This window comes from Equus asinus, chromosome 13, assembly GCF_041296235.1.
Source record: "Equus asinus isolate D_3611 breed Donkey chromosome 13, EquAss-T2T_v2, whole genome shotgun sequence".
In the NCBI taxonomy this organism is placed as follows: domain Eukaryota; kingdom Metazoa; phylum Chordata; class Mammalia; order Perissodactyla; family Equidae; genus Equus; species Equus asinus.
In genome coordinates this window covers 61,206,442-61,228,730 of record NC_091802.1, presented here as the reverse complement: position 1 = coordinate 61,228,730, position 22,289 = coordinate 61,206,442, and the positions used below count along the sequence as shown (strand labels likewise).

At 64.5% G+C, this 22,289-nt stretch overlaps 1 protein-coding gene across 2 annotated transcripts; it reads left to right on the top strand.

Moving 5' to 3' along the window:
* Positions 1–158: 158 nt before the first annotated feature.
* On the top strand, positions 159–21,972 carry FASN (fatty acid synthase). Of its 2 annotated transcripts, none has more exons than XM_014864759.3 (42): positions 159–530; positions 4,427–4,564; positions 5,449–5,601; positions 6,709–6,882; positions 7,083–7,283; positions 7,515–7,637; positions 7,718–7,833; positions 7,916–8,050; positions 8,766–9,228; positions 9,318–9,505; positions 9,665–9,854; positions 10,603–10,697; positions 10,823–10,957; positions 11,065–11,268; positions 11,470–11,585; positions 11,907–12,079; positions 12,166–12,357; positions 12,439–12,519; positions 12,638–12,826; positions 13,082–13,261; positions 13,350–13,553; positions 13,947–14,251; positions 14,596–14,988; positions 15,065–15,229; positions 15,332–15,450; positions 15,574–15,728; positions 15,884–16,087; positions 16,231–16,381; positions 16,470–16,648; positions 16,766–16,885; positions 17,086–17,208; positions 17,303–17,526; positions 17,603–17,804; positions 17,944–18,095; positions 18,217–18,308; positions 18,598–18,749; positions 18,848–19,093; positions 19,365–19,553; positions 19,834–20,064; positions 20,232–20,452; positions 20,539–20,637; positions 20,795–21,972. In XM_014864759.3, the coding sequence occupies exons 1-42, from the start codon at positions 308–310 to the stop codon at positions 21,182–21,184; spliced, it is 7,785 nt and encodes a 2,594-aa protein (XP_014720245.2). In that variant the 5' UTR covers positions 159–307; the 3' UTR covers positions 21,185–21,972. The 2 variants fall into 2 exon arrangements, with proteins under 2 accessions (XP_014720245.2, XP_014720251.2); XM_014864765.3 differs by lacking the exon at positions 159–530 and adding an exon at positions 2,550–2,812.
* The last annotated feature ends 317 nt before the right edge of the window (positions 21,973–22,289 follow it).

Here is a 22,289-nt window from a genome sequence, read left to right as displayed (position 1 = left end):
TTCACCCCAAATGTCACAAAACCACACGCATGCTCCTCCACCAGAAAAACACATTCCAAGAATCACAGCCCACATCCCCGACCCTTGCAGATTCGCTCTGCTGCTAACTCAACAGTCGCAAGCATAACCGCCTATCTTGGGAGGCTCAGCGTGGGAGAGCCAGGGCCATGTGCCCCCCACTCTCCCAGAGCCCTCCACCTTTTTATCCCCTTGCATCTGCCCTGGTGGGCAGAGCCAGAACACTCCCCACCCACAGCAGTGCTCAGGGTTGGACACAGCCTGTCCCACCTCAGGCTGTGTGTGGCCCATGCCCTCAGGTGGTCTGGGCACTGCTCTGAGCCTTTCCCTGTCTGAGCAGCTGGCTCTCACTGAACCAGGTGGACAGCTTCTCCAGAGGATGGGAGGACAGTGCGCAGAAGGCTGGACCCAGCTCTCCCTGCTGTGTGACCGGGCTCATCACGTGGCCCTTGTAGGCTCAGCTTGCCCCGGTGTAAAATGTGGACAGTGTCGTCTCCCTGTCTCGCTCACAGGTATGAGGGCATGTGGCAGCTCTCACACCTGTGTGTAGACACACATCACGAGAGGAGAGCACAAACAGCAGCAGTGACATGTTACAGTCCACGTAGGCCTGATGCAGGGCCCAAGGATCACAGACCCAGGTCCCAGTGGATTGCAGTGGCTCCCACCTCACCCTGTGCATCTGTAATGTGCTTCATTCAGTTCCCTGTGAACACACACAGGCATGGGGGACGTCTTCACCACAGGCTAACTGCTCATCCTGGGTGTGCTAGGCTTCTGGGAGTTGTGTAGGCAATGATGGGCCACTCCTAACGCACCAGGGAGCAGCAAGCCGGACCCAGCTTTGCCCAGGAACGGTGGGGTCTCAGTGCTCTGCTGTTTCCGGCATGTGCCCCTTGAAGTGAGGTGGGCCATGTAACTAACTTCCTTTAGTTGAGAAGTGAGTAGAGATGCCAAATTGCTTTCTGTAGAAGCACGTCGAGCCCATGAGTGAGTCTCCGAGCCCTCCCTGTGTGTTGCAAACCTAGGCCCTCGATCCCAGTTCACCAGGCAAGCATCAGCCCCCATGCCCTGGGCTCCTGGCTATAGTGAGCAGGGCCCCACTGACCAGCAGGGAATGAGCCTGGGACAGTTTAGGACACCAAGAGTTGCAGGTGTTTGCCAGCGAGGGCCAGCTGTTCCCTGTTCAGGGTACCAGGTATCTGCAAAGCTCTTAAATCGGACGAGAAAGAGCCTGGGAAAGATTGCTCAGAACAGCAATTCAGCTGTGGGGCCTCGGGGCTCTCTCTTATTCCTGTTTCTCCGTCCACTGTGTGGGAGTTAGAAGCCCCCAGTGACAGGAGACCAAGGGGAAGGTTGGAATTGCCAGTGCCACATCCCTAGGGGCTGGGAGCACTGTGGGGTGTGTGGGCCTGAGGCCACTTGAAGCTGTGTGTCTGGTTCTGCACTGTCCCTGAACGTCCCTGGCCGGGCCATGCTCCAGACAGTCCCTGAACTGAAAACAAGCGGGAGGGGTTGTCCTGGAGCACAGCGATGAGGGAGGAGGCAGCATGCACTCCTGGGACTGCCAGGGGCTCTGCCCTCCCTAGGGCCTGCTCGCGGTCCCATAAGGTGACCTGAGCTCCGCAGGCGTGGCCGGCAGGGCGGGAGGGCGGCCTTCCTGCATTCACAGGCGACCCCAGGACAGGGCCGTCTGTTTCACTTTGATCTGGAACTTAAGGCTTTTTTGTAGCTTCGGTAACCGGGAGCAGGGGAGTCACAGGGGAGGGCGCGCCCGGGAGCCGAGTAGCAGGGCTGACCTCCTGTGTGCGCGAGTGGCCCTGTAGGCGCGCAAGGGCCTGTACCCAGGGGCCCCTTTGTTGCAACCACACCAAGTGGTGTCTTGAGAGTGCACACGCCAGGTGGCCGTGCCCACTCCGGAGAGCCTAGGGGGCGTCCGCCGGTCCCCGCGCCACCCGGGGTTGGGCGCCCGGGCAGGGAGGACCGGGCACGCGCCGCGGTGACCGGCAGTAACCCCGCCCGCAGCGCCTTCGGTCGGGTCAACGCCCGCGCGCGACGCGCCGCGGCCGGCGCAGCGCCCGGGGCCCCCGCCGGCCAATCACCCTATCGCCTAGCAACGCCCACTCGCGCGCCGCCATTGGGCTGGTGCGCACGCCCCCGGGCTCCGATTGGCCTCGGCGACGGCAGGAGCCACGCCCCCAGCCCGGCTCCGCGCGCTCCGGACAAGGGTCGGTTTGCCCGCGCTTCTCGTCCGGCCCCCAGTGTGGCCCCAGTATGCCCCCCCAAAGTTACACTAGAGTGACCCCACAGTGGCCGAAGCACGCCCAGTCCGGTTTCAATCCCGCGCCGTGCATACATGACCCCCGGAGCTTCGGGAGTGGAGGAGGCGTGTGCGCGTGCGCCCTGGGCGATTCCGCACCCCGGCCCATGGGGGTGGGGAACGGAAGTTGGGGGGCAGGGTTGATGCCCCGCCCCGGCGCCCCCCGAAGCTCGGGCTGCCCCCGCCCTGCGGCGCCCAAGTTGGCGCGACCCCGTGCAGAGTCCCGGCGCGCGGCGGCGGCGCGCGGCATCACCCCACTGGCGGCGGCGCGCCGGGTCCCTGGGCGCAGCCCCGACGCTCATTGGCCTGGGCTGCGCAGCCAAGCTGTCAGCCCATGTGGCGTGTCCGCGCGGGGCGGCCGCGGTTAAATAGAGTCGGCGCCGGCCTAGAGGGAGCCAGAGAGACGGCAGCGTCCCGGCCTCCTTCCGTCGCCGCGCTGCATCCTCGCTTTTCCACCGCCCGCGCCCAGACCAGGTGCCAGAGGAGAGGCCGGGGGTCGGGGGCCGGGGTCGGGGCGGCGCGGCTAGGCTCCAGGGCACTGTCGGACGGCGGCCTCTGGGCTCACGATCCAGTGCGCCCGTGGTGAGGGGGTCGCCCCGCGTGGCTTGTCCGGGTCTCAGGGTCTGAGCCCCAGATCTGGCTGTGAGAGTCCCCGCGGGGAGCCAGGGGCCGGGGGGTGAAAGGCCTGCGCGCTGCGCCCCAGGCCGGCGCGGCAGGTGGGCGGATGGCGAGGGGCGGGAGTTCAGGAACGCGGCGAACAGCCATTTTGGTGTCGGGTGGGCCGGTCGGCGGCGGACCCCAGAAAGCCTGTAGAAGCCCTCAGCCGCCCGGTGTGCGGCCAGCCTACTGGCGCCCACAAAGATCTCCATGCGGGTAGGCCGCCGAGCCCTTCCACCCGCGGCATCGCCCCTTACCCCGGGTGCCGGGTAGCCGAGGCCCAGCCCGGTTCGGGGCCCCTGTTCAGCCAAACGGAGTGCCGAGAAGGAGGGAGAGGGGATCGGAGGAGGCCCGGAACCGGGTGGGACCGGCTTCCCCAGCACGTGGGCCCGCCCGGAACCCCGAAGTTCGGGAGGGCGAGCAGTGCAGCCCCGGGGCGGCGCAGGCGAAGACTGCGCTCCGGGGGTCTTCACCCCCTGCCTGGGCTCCACCAGACTCCGCGTGAATAGCAAGTAGGGAGAGAACAGAGCGGGTGCTTTCTGGAGGAAGAAGCTTTCCGGCATTATTGCCTCTGGGCCGGCAAAGGCCTCTTTATTCATCGCTGGGGTGGCAGGGACTCCCTCCCTGCCCGAACAGTGGGGACGCTCGACCACCTAAGGAAGACGCTGCCCTCCACTCGCTCGCGTCCTTTCTCAGAGAGAGACCCGGGAGGGCTGGTGCACGTGTCCACCGGTCATTAGCCCACGAGGCCCTGGGGCCTTGACGGAAGTTGCAGGACCCACGCTGGCCTTGCCTCTCTCTCAGGGTCTGTAGAGGAGCCCCCACCCTGGACCCACAGGCTCAGGGGACCGGATCCCCCTCGGTGCTCCTTCCCACCCTCCAGTCTTGCCTCCCTTTGACCCCCGGCCCCTTTCTCCTTCACCTGCTTGGTTCACTTGGCCAGCTCTTAACAGGCTGCTGGCCAGGTGGCCATGATCCAGGAAGGGTTTGGGCGCTTGTGTGGGATGGCCCTGCCTGCTTCCCATTGTGAGGCCGCCTGCCGGGAGCACTGCAGCAGGAGGTTGCAGAGACCTGCAGACATCTGGGGGAGGTGGGCACAGGGCAGCAAGGCCTTGGTAGGGTCACCCCAGGCCAGGGCCAAGCCCTCCCAGTGAGAGGTGAGGGCTGCCCAGGCCACAGTGGACCGCCCCCGCCACTACATGCACACATGCACCCCCCCACTCCCCCAGGGCATCCATTCGGGCTGGTGCAGGGCCCAGGAGCTGACCACCTTCATCTTGGTTGCAGGGTTTTCTGACTGCTGCTCTCAGACCCATGGGTCCCTGGGCGGGCCGTGTGCTGTAGGGGTCGGGGAGGGGAAGGGAACAGCAGGGCCAAAGGAGAGGCTGTGGACTGAGCAGTGTCCTGGCCCCCTCGCCACCCTCCTTCCAGAGAGAGCAGCCATGGAGGAGGTGGTGATTGCCGGCATGTCTGGGAGGCTGCCCGAGTCAGAGAACATGCAGGAGTTCTGGGCTAATCTCATCGGTGGCGTGGACATGGTGACGGATGATGACAGGCGGTGGAAGGCCGGTGAGTGGGCAGCCCTGGGGCTCCCCTGCTGCTCAGGATGCCTGCTTCTCCTTGCTGCTGCTGCAGCCACAGCCTCCAGGCTGCCCAGGGCAGGCCTGCTCTGACCTGAGCCACTGGCCACACTGGAGCTTCCTCCTGGAGATGGCACCAGGAGAAGGCGAGGGGCCAGTGGGAGCCTGGGGCCTCTGGGCGAGTGTTCTGGGGACTAGGCTTCAGCCTACAGGAGGCTAAGGGCTGGCCGGGCGTGCGACTTTGCCCGTTTTACAGACGAGCTAGTTGACCTGCTGGGGTCCTGGAGCTGGGGGGAGCAGATCCAGGGTGAGGCCAGTGGGTGAGAGCCTCCGACCGCCCCCCTCCCAGGCCCCAACACCCGTCTCTGCATAGCCTGGCCTGCCTCCGCTGGCCCACATGTCCCAAGCTGTCAGATAAGACCCCAGGCGCTCTTGGGAAGCTGGGTCGACTCCCTCACACCCAGTAGATTCTTTCCGAGAGTGGCTCTACCTGATCTGCGGGATGTGACTCAGCGTGGCGGAGCCCAGCCTGGCTTCAGCAGCCAGGCCAGCGACAACCCAAGCAGAGGGTCTCCCACCAGGACCACAGTGGGTGGGAGGAGGCAGCACTGACCTCACCACGCCCTGTTCTGAGGCCACCACCCACTTGGGTGTCCAGTGGGGCCCATTCTCAGACTGGGGTTGGAGTCACAGCCACATGCTGCCAAGTGATGCCCCAGACTTGCAGCACTAATCCCTGCTTTTGGCGTGGCCACCCATCCCTCCAAGGGAGCCCGTGGCTCCCCATTGTAGCAGCGACCCCTCACTCCACTGTCGGTCACTTGGGGCCTGCGATGTTTCACAGCAGGTGCCCTCCCCTGCCCGTGTCCACAGGACTCTACGGCCTGCCCAGGCGGTCTGGCAAGCTGAAGGACCTGTCCAAGTTTGACGCCTCCTTTTTTGGGGTCCACCCCAAGCAGGCACACACTATGGATCCCCAGCTACGCTTGCTGCTGGAGGTCACCTACGAGGCCATCGTGGATGGAGGTGGGTAATCAGGAGGCTGCTGGCTAGTCTGGGGCCCATCCCTGAAGTTCCCACTGACTCTAGAAAGCACGGGGGCTACGCTCCCTTTTTTTGCTCTGAACACGTGTTCGGAGTAGAACTTCTGGAAACACAGAAGCAATTAAGGAGGAAGCACAAGCTGCCGTGGCTTTTTCCGACCCCTGGTCTGGGACAACTGGGTTCGGGAGGCTGGGGAGGCTCAAGTTTCTCAAGGTGGCTGTCCCCTGTCCCCTTGCCCCAGGGGTATGGAAGGCCCAGCCGGTAGGGAGGGGAGGCTGGCTGTGTGGGTGTGGCGCCTCGGCTGGTGGGGGGTCAGGAGCTCAGCCCTACGGGGAGCCTGGGGACCCACTCACTTGGTCCACAGGTAGGGTTTCCTGGTCTTCCAGCTCTCATGGTGTTCTGCAGCAGATGCTAGCCAGCCCCTGGGGCGGACACTGAGCATGACAGGGTTGTGGACACACTCCGCTGTGGAGTGGGGTGGAAGGGAAGTGAGAGGACCCTGGCAGCCGCCCCATTGGGTGGAGCAGAGGCCTTTCTATTGCCCAGGCCCTACCCAGAGCCCTTGGACACCACTCCCTGGGGGCTCATCAGGGGCCCTTCCTCCCTTCGGAACCTGGACACTCAGCCTTTGTCTCCCTCAGCCTCCTTATCTTGGCCTGACCCAGCGCAGGCTGCCCTTGGGGCTTGGGTGCCCATTGGCCCTCAGGGCTCACCAGACCCTGTGGAGACACCAGGGGCCAGGGGAGTAACCTGGGGACAATGCTGCCCTCTGTCCTCACCACTGGCTGTGTTTGGCTGTTCCCTGACCCAGAGCGTGGAGCCTCACCTGGTGCTCTGCCTGCCCCCGCTTACCCCCAGTTCCCTGTGACCAGGTTCTCCGTTCTCGGCCTTACCTGGCCTGGCCGCCCCCTCAGCTCTGCTCCCTCTGCCCTGACCCTGCTCGGGCCCCTCCAGAATGAGGCTGAGACGGAGCCTCCTCTCACACAAGCCAGAGAGGCCGAGAAGGGAGGCCTCACCCTCAGAGCTGGGCAGAGGGCTGGGTGCAGACCAGCGCCCCCAACTGCTGAGTCTGACCGCTGCTTTCCACAGGCATCAACCCGGCCTTGCTGCGAGGGACACACACTGGCGTCTGGGTGGGTGTGAGTGGCTCAGAGGCGTCAGAGGCTCTGAGCCGAGACCCCGAGACGCTGCTGGGCTACAGCATGGTGGGCTGCCAGCGTGCCATGATGGCCAACCGCCTCTCCTTCTTCTTCGACCTTAAAGGTGTGTGCCCACCCCGCCCCTCTGGGCTTGTGTGTGGGCATAATGAGAGCTGAGACCCTTCCAGGCTTTGGCCTTGCCCCACCTCAGGAAGGCCGGCAGGGGCGAGGTTCCAGTGTCCTGGGTTCCACGTGGTGAGCACTCTGTTAGAGCCGCCACGGCCCCAAAGGAGCCCACCCTGCTCACTGTGCCCTTGCCCGCAGGGCCCAGCATCACTCTGGACACAGCCTGTTCCTCCAGCCTGCTGGCCCTGCACAACGCCTACCAGGCCATCCGCAGTGGGGAATGCCCCGCGGCCATCGTGGGTGGCATCAACGTCCTGCTGAAGCCCAACACCTCCTTGCAATTCATGAAGTTGGGCATGCTCAGCCCCGAGGGCGCCTGCAAGTCCTTTGACGAGGCTGGTAAGGGCGGCAGTGTTGGGCAGAGGAGTGGTAGGCCAGCCCAGGGAGGAGGTGGAGTCAGGGACAGGTAGGGGGATGCCCCAGGACAGCACCCACATCCCGGCTTCACCTGACACCAGCCCCCGAGCTCTGGCCAACCCAGACCAGGGCTCCCACACTGCCACCCCACCTCCTGGCCTGGGGGCTTGGGGTCAGCCGAGCCCCTGCGCCTAAGGTGCCATCTGTCTTCAGGAAATGGCTACTGCCGCTCAGAGGCTGTGGTGGCTGTCCTGCTGACCAAGAAGTCCCTTGCTAGGCGAGTATACGCCACCATCCTGAATTCAGGCACCAACACGGACGGCAGCAAGGAGCAAGGTGCGCGTAGGCCCATCCTGGGGCGGGATAGCCACTGCAGGCTGTCAGGGCTGGGGTGCTGAGGCTGGCCCCTCCCACAGGTGTGACCTTCCCCTCCGGAGACGCGCAAGAGCAGCTCATGAGCTCCCTGTATAAGCCGGCTGGGGTGGCCCCCGAGTCCCTCGAGTACCTCGAAGCTCACGGCACAGGCACTAGGGTGAGACCCCCCCCCCAATGCCCACACCTCACACCTGAGAAGCGCCCAGGTGGAGTCCTGACCCTCCTCACACCTCTCACAGGTGGGTGACCCCCAGGAGCTGAAGGGTGTCATCCGAGCCCTGTGTGCCACCCGCCAGGATCCCCTGCTGATCGGGTCCACCAAGTCGAACATGGGACACCCAGAGCCCGCCTCGGGGCTTGCAGCGCTGGCCAAGGTAGGTGGGCTAGTCTGGAGCCATCCTGCCACTGCCTCCTGGGCTTCTGCCCACAGTTGGAAGGAAGGGCCCCACAGTCTGGCCTTGGGGCACTGGCCTCTGAAGCCCCAAAGGCAGGGCGTGGGCATGTGGGAGGTCCCTGCCCTGGTTCACTGTGGGTCAGACAATCTGCCAAGCACCTGCTCTGCATGCAGCCCAGCCAGAGGGAGCAGAAGGGGCTGGGGCAGGCCCAGGCAGTGCGGCCCACCCATCCCCACAGCCTCTGGACAGCAGATGGGGCTGGGTGGTCTGTGGGGATGTCAGGCACTGGTACCCTAGAGGGCCCAGGTCACCATCTCTAGGCTCCTGGGGACGGCAGGGGCATTCTGTTGCTCTAGGGTCCTTTGGGCTGCCACAGTCACCTGTCCGCAGCTCTGGATCAGGGCCAGGGATAGAGGTGGGCTGAGGGGGCCTTTGTGTCCAGGCCCACAGTCAATTGGCCTGAGAGGTGGTGGGGCCCCAGGTGGGGTCACAAAGCCTAGAGAAGGCACCGGACTTGGGACTGGGTCCTCAGACCCCTGAGCGATGGCGGGGCAGGGGTGGGGGACGGGAAGGCCATCGCAGAGTGCAGGGCCTACAGTGTGGCCTCAGGAGGGGGAAGCACCTGTAATCCACCTCAGCAGGCAGTGCAGGGAGCTCCGGGTCAGCCGCCCCACCAACTAGGAGCCGCCCGCAGGTGCTGCTGTCCCTGGAGCACGGGCTCTGGGCCCCCAACCTGCACTTCCACAGCCCAAACCCCGAGATCCCAGCACTGCGGGACGGTCGGCTGCAGGTAGTAGACCGGCCCCTGCCCATCCGAGGGGGCAACGTGGGCATCAACTCCTTCGGCTTTGGCGGCTCCAACGTGCACGTCATCCTCCAGCCCAACTCACGGCTGCCCCTGGTGCCCACCCCGCATGTGGCTCTGCCCTGTCTGCTGCGGGCCAGCGGGCGCACCTCCGAGGCCGTGCTTGGCCTGCTGGAGCAGGGCCGCCAGCACAGCCAGGACCTGGCCTTCGTGAGCATGCTCAATGACATCGCCGCCACCCCCCCCTCCGCCATGCCCTTCCGGGGCTATGCCGTGCTGGGTGGCGAGGGTGATGCCCAGGAGGTGCAGCAGGTGTCCACTGGTCAACGCCCACTCTGGTTCATCTGCTCCGGTGAGCCCCCTGCACCCCAGGCCCTCCCAGAGGGTGAGTGGGCGACTGAGACCAAGTATCTGTGCCCCTAACACCTCTCACTGGGACAGGGATGGGCGCGCAGTGGCGTGGGATGGGGCTGAGTCTCATGCGCCTGGGCACCTTCCGCGACTCCATCCTGCGCTCCGACAAGGCTGTGAAGCCCCTGGGACTGCAGGTGTCAGACCTACTGCTGAGCGCAGATGAGGCCACCTTCGACGACACTGTTCCTGGCTTCGTGAGCCTTACTGCCATCCAGGTGGGTGCCCTCAGGGTCTGGGGGCAAATGGGCAAGACAGACAGCTAGGGAGGGAGGCGTGCCCTGGTCTGGTGGCACAGTTGGGTGTGGGCTGCTGTTGAAGTGACAGAGGTCAGCCTGGCATCCCCAGGACTGGAATGACATGCTCTGTCCCCCCAGATCGCCCTTATAGACCTGCTGACTTCCATGGGCCTGAGACCTGACGGCATCATCGGGCACTCCCTGGGCGAGGTGGCCTGCGGCTACGCCGATGGCTGCGTCTCTCAGGAGGAGGCCATCCTCGCTGCCTACTGGAGGGGCCAGTGCATCAAGGAGGCCAACATCCCGCCAGGGGCCATGGCGGCCGTGGGTAGGGGTCCTCCTCCGCTCCCCCAGCCCACTCCACTCACAGGCCTGAGGCTGGGGGCGTCTTCCCTGGCGCCTCTGATGTCCATGCTGGGCAGAAGCAGGAATGTGGGGTCAATTTGCTGGCCACTGTCTTCAACGCGGAGTGATCTAGATGCTCTGCTTGGATGTTTGCACCCCGTGTGGCCTTCCTCTGCCTGGCGGCCTTGCTGCCCAGCACTGTTGCTGATGGACATGAGTGAAAGCCAGCCCAGTTTTCATAGGAGTCTGAGCTGAACCCCCCCATGGGGACAAGAACCTCCACAAAGAACCCACAGGACTTTTGATGAAGTCAGGGTATTGGGTGATTTGGCCTGGCTCCCCTCCTCTCTCTTGGCACCTGACCCTGGGGGGCTGTGTGGGAAGGGGTGGCCCTCAGGCAGGACGGACTGGGGACAGGAGGGGGACCCAAGAGAGCCGCTTCCCCTGAAATGCTGGCAGGAGAGTGGGGCTGAGGTCCTCTGTCGGGTGTAAGGAGCCTTGACTGTGGTTCCTGAGCCAAGACCTGGGCCCAGCTATGGGACTGCAGGAACAACATCTTCGCCCAGGATCAACCACGGCTGGGGTGACAGTGCCTTCTGAAGGCTCCCTTCCATGGCTGTCATTACCGCGCCCCATCAGGGCCTGGCCTAGTGTCTTCTCCACTGGTGTGGAAGGGCTGGTGGGGGCCCCAACTCCCCGCAGCCGCTCTCTGAGGCTGTCTCTGCCCATAGGCTTGTCCTGGGAGGAGTGTAAGCAGCGCTGCCCGCCCGGCGTCGTGCCCGCTTGCCACAACTCCAAGGACACGGTGACCATCTCGGGACCACAGGTGGGCCCTGGGAAGCCAGGCCTTGTCCCCAAGTCCCCTCCCCGTCCCTCAGGGCGTGCTCTGTCAGGAGCCTGGTGGATAGCCCAGGACCGCTCATCCAGCCCACTGGAACCCCCTGCCTCCAGGCTGCCGTGTCCGAGTTCGTGGAGCAGCTGAAGCAGGAGGGCGTGTTTGCCAAGGAGGTGCGGACTGGCGGCCTGGCCTTCCACTCTTACTTCATGGACTCCATCAGCCACACCCTGCTGCAGGCACTCAAGAAGGTGGGCTGACCGCCCTGGGGGGCTGCCTGGAGGGGGCCTCCTGGAGACAGGGCGGTGGGACTGGGTCCGGAGGGAGTCCCCTCTCAGCTGATTGGCCTTGTGCGCAGGTGATCCGGGAGCCGCGGCCCCGCTCAGCGCGCTGGCTCAGCACCTCCATCCCCGAGGCCCAGTGGCAGAGCAGCCTGGCCCGCACCTTCTCCGCTGAGTACAATGTCAACAACCTGGTCAGCCCAGTGCTGTTCCAGGAAGCGCTGTGTCATGTGCCTGAGCACGCCGTGGTGCTGGAAATCGCTCCCCACGCCCTGCTGCAGGTGCGCCCTGCCAGGGGCTGGGGCGGGGCAGGGCTGGCTGGTTCCAGGAGGGGTGGCGGTCTTGGGGCACCAGGGCAGGGGCCAAGGGAAGCTGAGGGTCCGAGCTCGGGGGCATGTCAGGGTCACCAGGCTCTGCGTGACCTGTGGGGCCGGATGGGATCCAATCGGAGCGAGGCCCCAACCCCTCTCTGCCCCACACAGGCCGTGCTAAAGAGAGGCCTCAAGCCCAGCTGCACCATTGTCCCCCTGATGAAGAAGGACCACAGGGACAACCTGGAGTTCTTCCTCAGCAACGTGGGCAGACTCCACCTGATGGGGTGGGTTTGTCGCCCTTGCTGAGCCCTGTGGTGGGGGGACCCCAGGTTTCCCTGGGCAGATCTACACCATACTTCTCTTCGGCAGCAGGGGCAGGGAGGCATGTAAACAGGGCCACAGGGTCGCCTTCAGTTCGTCCCCAGGAAGCAGGCAGTGGGTGTTGGGCCACCTCAAGCACCCTCACTGTGGCCTGCACCCCCACCCCACCCCACCCCAATTTGGCATCTGGGGTCTTAGGTTTGACGATTGGCCATGGTGTGACAGGGTGGTCCCAGGGCCCCCGAGGCCAGGTGGGCCCCTCACACCTGGCTGCCACCCCCCAGCATCGACGTCAACCCCAACGGCCTGTTCCCACCCGTGGAGTTCCCGGCTCCCCGGGGGACCCCACTCATCTCCCCACACATCAAATGGGACCACAGCCAGACCTGGTATGTGCCCTCTGCCCAGGACTTCCCTAGTGGGTCCAGCTGCTCCTCCTCCACCGTCTACAACATTGGTGAGCAGAGTGTGGGGATGGGCAGGGGTGGCCGGGGCTCGGCTCCTTCCTCCCGGGCACTGGCACTGAAGCCTGTGCCCGCACAGACGCCAGCCCCGAGTCCCCCGACCACTACCTGGTGGACCACCGCATTGACGGCCGCACTCTCTTCCCTGCCACTGGCTACCTGTGTCTGGTCTGGAGGACACTGGCTCATGCCCTGGGCGAGAACCTGGAGCAGATGCCAGTGGTGTTTGAGGATGTGACGCTGTACCAGGCCACCATCCTGCCCAAGACAGGTGAGGGGGGTGACCGCGGTGGTAGGGTGGGAGTGCTGACCTCTGACCTCTGCTGCTGACCTTTGATCCTGTTGCCCACAGGGACCATGCCCCTGGAGGTACGGCTTCTAGAGGCCTCCCACACATTCGAGGTGTCTGAGAATGGCACCCTGATAGTGAGCGGTGAGTCGGGGGGCCCGGCCAAGCTGCACCGTCCCCAGTGGGGGTGTCTCTGGGTGGGTCCCTGGCTGTCAACTTGGGCCTTCCCCGCCCTGAGGCCCTTCTGCCACCCCGCCCACAGGGAAGGTGTACCAGTGGGACAACCCCAACCCCAAGCTCTTCGACCACCGAGATAGCCTGGACCCTGCAGACCCCACTGACCCCACAGCCACGTTCCACCTGGCCCAGGGGGACGTGTACAAGGAGCTGCGGCTGCGTGGCTATGACTACGGCCCTCACTTCCAGGGCATCCTCAAGGCCAACCTCGAAGGTGGGACATGAGGGGTTCCCCACTTAATACTCAGGGAACAAGCTCTGGGGTGCCTCCCTTGAGACCAGACCAGGCCTGACCTACTTCCGAGCATCCAGGTGCCATGTGACTGCACCATCACCCGTGCCAGGTGGAGTGGGGCAGTCATAGGCGTGAGGGGACCAGTGGGGCACCCCAAGTCGGGATACATGGAGGGGAGCGTCTGTGGGTGCAAGAGACCTGACCCAGCCACGGCGATGGCCCCTCATGCTGCAGGCAACACAGGCCAGCTGCTGTGGAAGGACAACTGGGTGACCTTCTTGGACACCATGCTGCAGATGTCCATCCTTGGCTCAGCCCAGCGCAGCCTGCGCCTGCCCACACGCATTGCCGCCATCCACATCGACCCCGCCACCCACCAGCAGAAGGTGTACACGCTGCAGGGCGAGGCCCAAGGTAGCCAGCCCCGGCCTCCACACCCCTGTGTCCCTGCGCCCCTGCGCCAGGCGCTGCCCACACTCACCACCTTGTTGTTGCCCTGCAGCGGCTGACTTGGTGGTGGACAGCTGTCTGAGCAGCACAGTGGCTGGGGGTGCCATCATCTCTTGGCTCCATACCTCACTGGCCCCACGGCGGCAGCAGGAACAGCTCGCACCCACCCTGGAGAAATTTTGCTTCACGCCGCACGTGGAGGGGGGCTGCCTAGCTGGGAGCGCCACCCTGCAGGAGGAGCTGCAGCTGTGCAAGGGTGAGGCCTGTGCCGACCGCCCACATCCCAGGGCCAAGCCCGCGGCGCCTGTGCTCCATCCTCCATCTGCTGCCCTCTGCAGGGAACCCACCCTCTGCAGGGCTGATGGGCGGCAAGGCAGCTCCTGCCCCGAGGCCCCAAGCAGCCCCTTGATGCCCACCCGGTGGTCCCAATGGTCCTTGGCCCTGGAGGACTGGGCTGCCCGCTGCATACCTCCATCTGTTTGCTTGTCCAGTGGGCAGGGCTGAGGGGTGAGCCATGGTAGGACAGGGCCGGCCACTTGTGTCCTGTTTGCAGCTGAGTCCCTAGTCCAAGCAGACGTGCTGCCGGAGGGCTTGGGGAACACCAGGCTAGCTGAGGCCCCTCTCTAGCACCTATCTCTCCCCTCCCCAGGGCTGGCTCAGGCGCTGCAGGTCAAGGTGGCCCAGCAGGGCCTCAAGATGGTGGTGCCAGGGTTGGACGGGGCACAGGTCCCCCGGGAGTCCCCACAGCAGGGCCTGCCTCGACTGCTGGCAGCTGCCTGCCAGTTACAGCTCAATGGGAACCTGCAGCTGGAGCTGGGCCAGGTGCTAGCCCAGGAGAGCCCCCTGCTGTGTGACGACCCCCTGCTCAGCGGGCTCCTCGACTCCCCAGCGCTCAAAGCCTGCGTGGACACTGCCTTGGAGAACATGGCCAGCCTCAGGATGAAGGTGGTGGAGGTGGGTGCCAAGCAGGGCAGTCGGGCACAGGGCGTGTGGATCCAGATCCAGGCACAACCAAGCCTAAGGAGCACCAGGGCACCCATCTGACACAAGATCGCCCCATTAGAGATTTTGCTGAGGCTGCCTTGGACGTTCTTTCCTATCTCACTCTGAATGCTGAAGGAGGAGGGGACAGGGAAGGGATGATGATGGTGGGCCTCGGGGGGCACCACAGACAGGGACGATGCTGGCAGGCAGTCTTGTCAGCAGGGGTGGTGAGTGCGCCTTTCTGGCAGATGTTCGCCAAGTCTGGGGGGGCACACCTGTCTGGCGGCAGCTGATTCAGCAAGCTGTCCCCCCAGGTGTTGGCTGGTGATGGCCACCTGTATTCCCGCATCCCGGCATTGCTTACCACCCAGCCCATGCTGCAGCTGGACTACACAGCCACTGACCGCCACGCCCAGGCCCTGAAGGCTGCCCAGGCCAAGCTGCAGCAGCACCACGTGGCCCAGGGCCAGTGGGACCCCATGGACCCCGCCCCTAGCAGCCTGGGTGCCACCGACCTCCTGGTGTGCAACTGCGCTGTGGCCACCCTCGGCGACCCAGCCACGGCCCTCGGGAACATGGCGGCTGTCCTCAAGGAGGGCGGCTTCCTGCTGCTGCACACCCTTCTCAGAGGATACCCCCTTGGAGAGATGGTCGCCTTCCTTACCTGCCCCGAGCCCCAGAGAGGCAGGCAGGGCCTCCTGAGCCAGGTGCGGGGGCGCAGCAGGGCCTGGGGGAGGGCCAGGGGAGGCTGGCTGAGCACTGACCACCTCTCTACACATGCAGGACGAGTGGGAGAGCCTGTTTGCTGGGGCATCCCTGCGCCTAGTGGCCCTGAAGAAGTCCTTCTATGGCTCTGTCCTCTTCCTGTGCCGCCGGCCAGCCCCACAGGACAGCCCCATCTTCCTGCCTGTGGAGGACATGAGCTTCCGATGGGTGGACTCACTGAAGGTCAGTCCCCGCTGGGCCCCCCAGACCCAAGCCTGGGTACCCAGCACTGCATGCATGGGCCTTGGGACCCTCCCAGAGGCCAATCCTTCCCTCGTCCCACAGAACATTCTGGCCGACTTGTCCTCTCGGCCCGTGTGGCTGACGGCCGTCAGCTGCAGCACCTCAGGCGTCATAGGCATGGCCAACTGTCTCCGCAAAGAGCCTGGCGGGCACCGGATTCGGTGAGAGTCGCTGAGCTATGTGCCCCTCTCCTCCCCTCCCCGCCTACCACCTGACCTCCTCCTTCTCTTTCCTGTTTCCCCCTCCCCTTCTCCCTCTCCCCTCACCAATCTGGCCACCCACAGGTGCATCCTGGTGTCCAACCTCAGCAACACGTCCCCCGTCCCCAAGATGGACCCGAGCTCCTCAGAGCTGCAGAAGGTGCTACAGGGGGACCTGGTGATGAATGTCTACCGAGATGGGGCCTGGGGGGCCTTCCGCCACTTCCCACTGGAGCAAGGTAAGCCCCCAAGATGACGCCCTGCCCCCATCAGGCTCCTCACTTTGCAGCTGGGTGGGCTGAGGAGGAGGGAGCTGGGAGGACTCTGGCCAGGAAGCCCCGCCCAGCACGGGGCCGGTCCATGGCCCCTGGCAGCCCCACTTCTGTCACCCCAGACCAGCCAGAGGAGCAGACAGAGCATGCCTTCATCAATGTCCTCACCCGCGGGGACCTCTCCTCTATCCGCTGGGTCTGCTCCCCGCTGCGCCACGCCCAGCACCCGGGTCCCGGCCTCCAGCTCTGCACCGTGTACTATGCCTCCCTCAACTTCCGAGACATCATGCTGGCCACGGGCAAGCTGTCGCCTGATGCCATCCCAGGTACAGGCATCACACAGCTAGCAGCTGGGGGGAGGTAAACCAAGGCCTCAGGCCAGGACCTGGGAAGAGAGGGCTCCTCACCCCACACTGCTGCACGGGCCCATCTTGGGGAGATATGAGCCTCATCCAACATCTGCCCCCAGGGAAGTGGGCCGCCCGGGACTGCATGCTGGGCATGGAGTTCTCTGGCCGAGATGCCAGTGGGAAGCGTGTGATGGGGCTGGTGCCCGCTGAAGGCCTGGCCACCTCCGTCCTGCTGTCTCAGGACTTCCTGTGGGACGTGCCCTCCTGCTGGTGAGTCAGTTGGGGCCATGAGGCTGGGACCCCACACAGACGTGGCCTTGGGTCAGGCCTGAGTTGACCCCATTTACTATGCCCGCAGGACCCTGGAGGAGGCAGCTTCCGTGCCCGTTGTCTATACCACTGCCTACTACTCGCTGGTGGTGCGCGGGCGTGTGCGGCGTGGGGAGACGGTGCTCATCCACTCCGGCTCAGGGGGCGTGGGCCAGGCTGCCATTGCCATTGCTCTTAGCCTGGGCTGCCGTGTCTTCACCACCGTGGGTAAGCCCTCCTACCTGTCCTGGAGCCCGGGGCTGCCTCTCCAACCCACGCTGCCCCTGGGGCTGCCCTTCCAGCCCCCAAAGTCCAGACTCAGCAGCATGTGCCTCTCCCTGCCAGGGTCAGCTGAGAAGCGGGCGTACCTCCAGGCCAGGTTCCCCCAGCTCAACGACACCAGCTTTGCCAACTCCCGGGACACGTCCTTTGAGCAGCATGTGCTGCGGCACACAGCTGGGAAGGGTGAGCAGTGGCCTTGCTGACCCCCCTATCACCCACCATCCACCGTCCACTCGCACTCCCGCCCTTCTTCCATTCCCATCCTCACTGGCTGAGCTGGAGGAGACACTGGCCCAGAGAGAGATAGCATCTGGCCCTCTGGACTTGTGTCAGGTGGGCTGGACAGCAGTCATGACCGTGAGGATCCCTCTTCCCCACCCAAGGTGTTGACCTGGTCCTGAACTCCCTGGCGGAAGAGAAGCTGCAGGCCAGCGTGCGGTGCCTGGCCCAGCATGGCCGCTTCCTGGAAATCGGCAAATTCGATCTGTCCAACAACCACCCCCTGGGTGAGGCTGGGCAGCGGGCTGGGTGAGTGGGCAGAGCAGGTCTGCAGGGTGGGCTATGAGCCCTATGGGCTGACCCCTCCACCTGCCCACCCAGGCATGGCCGTTTTTCTGAAAAATGTGACCTTCCATGGGATCCTGTTGGATGCGCTCTTCGATGAAACTAGCTCCGACTGGCAGGAGGTGGTGGCACTGGTGCAGGCGGGCATCCAGGATGGCGTGGTGCAGCCCCTCAAGTGCACTGTATTCCCCAAGACCCAAGTGGAGGACGCCTTCCGCTACATGGCCCAGGGGAAGCACATTGGCAAAGTGGTCGTCCAGGTGAGGAGGGACCCGGACACCGCTGGCTCTGGCCCCTATGGGCGGCACATGAACAGGGGTGCTCCTTGGCCTGCAGGTGCGTGAGGAGGAGCCGGAGGCGGTGCTGCAGGAGGTGAAGCCCACCCGGATGGTGGCTCTGTCCAAGACCTTCTTCCCAGCCCACAAGAGCTATGTCGTCGCGGGGGGCCTGGGCGGGTTTGGCCTTGAGCTGGCCCAGTGGCTGGTGCTGCGAGGGGCCCAGAAGCTGGTGCTGACCTCCCGCTCAGGGATCCGCACGGGTGAGTGGGCCTGAGGGCACATATGGGTGGGGCAGCAGGAGGGATGCCTGGTCAGCCTCGCCCTCGAGTTCTCTCAGGGCACCTGGGCTCTGGAGCCAGAAGCCTGGTTTGCCCGGCCCTACTGTCCCATGTCCCACAGGCTACCAGGCCAAGCAGGTCCGTGAGTGGAGGCGCCAGGGTGTGCAGGTCCTAGTATCCACCTGCAATGCCAGCTCGCTGGATGGGGCCCGGGGCCTCATCGCCGAGGCCGCACAGCTTGGGCCTGTGGGAGGCGTCTTCAACCTGGCCATGGTGAGTGCGGCCCTGAAGGATTCGGCTCCCCAGGGAAGTGTTGTCTCTCACATCCCCCACCACGCAGTCTGAGCCTGGAAGTCCTGGGCCAGAGTAGGCACTGAGGATCCCTCATCCCCAGGTCCTGAGAGATGCCATGCTGGAGAACCAGACCCCTGAGCTCTTCCAGGACGTCAACAAGCCCAAGTACAACGGCACCCTGAATCTGGACAGGTGGGGCATGTGCCATACCCATACTCCCACCCCACCCTGCCCCCTGCCGCACAACAGCCTGGCTCTGACCCAGCTGGTCCAGGGAGCGGCCGCCTCTCCTCCCTGTGCCCTGCCCCGCTCTTCCCCACACAGTGCTCCCCACACCATCCAGAGACCATACCACAGGCCTCTGCTGGGGTCTGAGTCGAGGGTCCGGGGAAGGAGAGGAAGTTAAGAGAGTGGGCAGGGGCTCCTGCACATATTGGGGGGGCTAGGGTAGCCGGCCTGGGTGTGACTTGAGCACCTGCAGGGTGACCCGAGAGACATGCCCCGAGCTCGACTACTTTGTCGCCTTCTCCTCGGTGAGCTGCGGGCGCGGCAACGCCGGCCAGACCAACTACGGCTTCGCCAACTCCACCATGGAGCGCATATGCGAGAAGCGCAGGCACGACGGCCTCCCAGGTGGGCCCTGCCCCCCACGCCTTGCCCTGCCTTCACCTACCACCTGCCACCCCATTGTTATCCCTGCTCATCTGCCCACCGGCCCCCCTCACCTGCAGGCCTCGCCGTGCAGTGGGGCGCCATTGGTGATGTGGGCATCATCCTGGAGGCGATGGGCACCAACGACACGGTCATCGGTGGGACACTGCCACAGCGCATTGCCTCCTGCCTCGAGGTGCTGGATCTTTTCTTGAATCAGCCACATCCCGTCCTGAGCAGCTTTGTGCTAGCCGAGAAGAAGGCTGCAGCCCACAGTGACAGCGGCAGCCAGCAGGACCTGGTGAAGGCCGTGGCTCACATCCTGGGTGAGGGAGCATGCCATGCCCCCACTGGCAGACCCTCAGCTCCCCCGAGCTTCAGTTTCCCCAGCTGAAGGGGGCATGCTTGCTTGCTCACAGAGAGATGCAAGTAGTTTGTGCAGAGCTGAGAGGGTTTCCTGCTGCAACCGTGGTGATGGTTTGGGGAGACTAGGGGTGTCTCACTCATGAGGCCCCCCCACCAGGGTGCCATTACCCACCCAGGGCCTGTCCCCACTTCCCCTCCCAAACTGCTAACTGAGCGAGTGACTCTCCCCAGGCATCCAAGACTTGGCCACCATCAACTTGGACAGCTCACTGGTGGACCTGGGCCTGGACTCACTCATGGGCATAGAGGTGCGCCAGACACTGGAGCGCGAGCATGACATGGTGCTGTCCATGCGGGACATCCAGCAGCTCTCTCTCCGGAAGCTGCAGGAGCTTTCCTCACAGACCTGCATGGCTGATGGTGCGTGGGAGCGGGGGAACTGGAGGAAATGAGGAGACGCCTGGGCCACCGTGGCCCATCCTCCTCTCCTCTGGGTCTAAGGTGTGTGTCCCTGGAGGGCCCCCACCAGCTCAGGGCTTGTCCACCTGGCCCCTTTCTGAGAGTGCTCAGTGGGGACCCAGTGTCCCCCAGTCAAATCCCGCCCTGGCCACCAGCAGCCCCAGTCAGGTGTGCATCTGTGAGTTTGTGTGTGGGGAACCTGTGCTGTCCCGCTCTCCCTGGCATGTGCCCCTCCTCGCAGAGCCGGCAGCCCCCACACCCAAGGAGGACGGCCTCACCAGGCAGCAGGCCCAGCTGAACCTGAGCACCCTCCTGGTAAACCCTGAGGCCCCGACCTTGACGCGGCTCAACTCAGTGCAGAGTTCCGAGCGGCCCCTGTTCCTGGTGCACCCCATTGAGGGCTCCATCACTGTGTTCCACAGCCTGGCCACCAAGCTCAGCATCCCCACCTACGGCCTACAGTGCACCAAAGGTGCGTCATGGTCCTGCAGGGCTGCCCCCACCCACCCATCAAGGTGTGCCTCCCATGCCCCCAGAACAAGAGGGGTGGGGCCTCCCCTCCCCGCAACGAGGCAGGGGCACTACCGGTGCCACCCTGGGGCACCTCCTGCCAGCAGCTGAGCCTTGTGCCTCCCGCAGCTGCTCCCCTGGATAGCATCCAGAGCCTGGCTGCCTACTACATTGAGTGCATCAGGCAGGTGCAGCCCGAGGGGCCCTACCGCATCGCCGGCTACTCCTACGGGGCCTGCGTGGCCTTTGAGATGTGCTCACAGCTGCAGGCACAGCAGAGCTCGGCCCCCGCACACAACAGCCTCTTCCTGTTCGACGGCTCGCACGCCTATGTCCTGGCGTACACGCAGGTGAGGGCAACCTCGGCTCTCCCCTGGCTCTGGTCCCAGGACATCCCCAACCCCCATGGCTGCAGCAGCTCCTTCTCCCTTTACAGAGCTACCGTGCCAAGCTGACCCCCGGCTGTGAGGCAGAGGCCGAGACTGAGGCCATGTGCTTCTTCATACAGCAGTTCACGGATGCTGAGCACAGCAGGGTGGGTCCCTGGGGAGCTGGCAGTAGGGGTGGGGGCGTCTCTCCTGGAACCCGCACAGTGAAGGCTTCCAGACCTGTCATCCCTGGTGCCGAGCCCCTGACCCAGGGAGGGAGGGAACTGTGGTGTGGGTGCACCTGCTCAGAGTCCTGTCCCGCAGGTGCTGGAGGCGCTGCTGCCCCTCAAGGGCCTGGAGGAGCGCGTGGTGGCTGCCGTGGACCTGATTGTGCAGAACCACGCGGGCCTGGACCGCCGTGTGCTCAGCTTTGCTGCACGTTCCTTCTACTACAAGCTGCGCGCTGCTGAGCAGTACATGCCGCGGGCCACCTACCATGGCAACGTGACGCTGCTGCGCGCCAAGACGGGCAGCTCCTACGGCGAGGACCTGGGCGCTGACTACAACCTGTCCCAGGTGTGCGACGGCAAGGTGTCTGTGCACATCATCGAGGGGGACCACCGCACGCTGCTGGAGGGCAGCGGCCTGGAGTCCATCCTCAGCATCATCCACAGCTCCCTGGCTGAGCCGCGCGTCAGTGTGCGGGAGGGATAGTGTGACCCTGCTGCCATGCTGCCCCCTCCCATGCCACCCCCACTGTCCTGCAGGGCTGGCGAAGTCCTGCCGGTGGGACCTCGCCCTGCCCCGCCTCCCTGGTCCAGACCGCTGACTCCACCCCACGCCGTTGCCTGCGGCTGGCCTCTAATCAACACCGCACCCTCATGGGGGATCCTCCCAACTAGGCACCTCAGCCTCCACCTCCCATGGGACCACCTCTTATGGGCACCCTCCGTGGATGTCTGGGCCCACCACCTCCCATGGGGACCTCATGCATGTCCACCTCCCATGGGCATCTCACGTGGGCACAGGGCCGGGACCGTGCCCCTGACTTGGAGACCTGCCCTGGTCTGTGAAGAGTCGGCCAAGCCAGGCCCAGCCTTCTGTACCACGTGGGGTCTCCCACGTGGGTCTGTTTGTCATTTTCCTGAATGCTCCTATTTATTGTGTCACTGAGGAAATGCCAGGCCTCATCCACCGGGTGAAGGCTGGCACTGGGGTCCATTCTCAGCCAGGCTGGCGCTGGAGCCCACAGCCCTGGGGCCCCCATGATGCAGGGGCCTGTGGAGCGGAGCAGCCCCAGGGCTTGATGGGCAACCTCTCTGTGTTCGTCTGTGTTCCTTTTTCAAGAAACATGATTCAAATTGCTGCGTGGATTTTGAAATTTCCTGTCAACTATCAGTGTAAAGAACCATGTCTGGATCCTTATTTCATTTTTACACCAACCTGGTAAAAATGCTGCTCTCCTTGGAGCCTCCCCACGATTAAACCACACGTGAGCTCTGGCCTCTGGTCATCCTTTCTTCCCTCCCTCCTGACCAGCCGTGGAGGGGACTCTCCTCTGCTCCCCAAGGCCCTCTAGCACAATTCCAAGGACACAGGAGGGAGAGGGGCAGCGCCTGGCTCCAGAAACAGGCTGGACGCCCCCTGGAGGGCTGCAGGCTGCCTGGACAGCAGTGGGACTCTACCAGAGAAACAACCAGTAGGAGACAGATGTGCATTCTGTTAATAGGTGCATTGGAAGGAGTCACTAGCACCGTGTGGGGGACTCCCTAGGGCAAATCCTGCCAGAATTCCTTATTCCTCAGGGAGACCTTGGGTT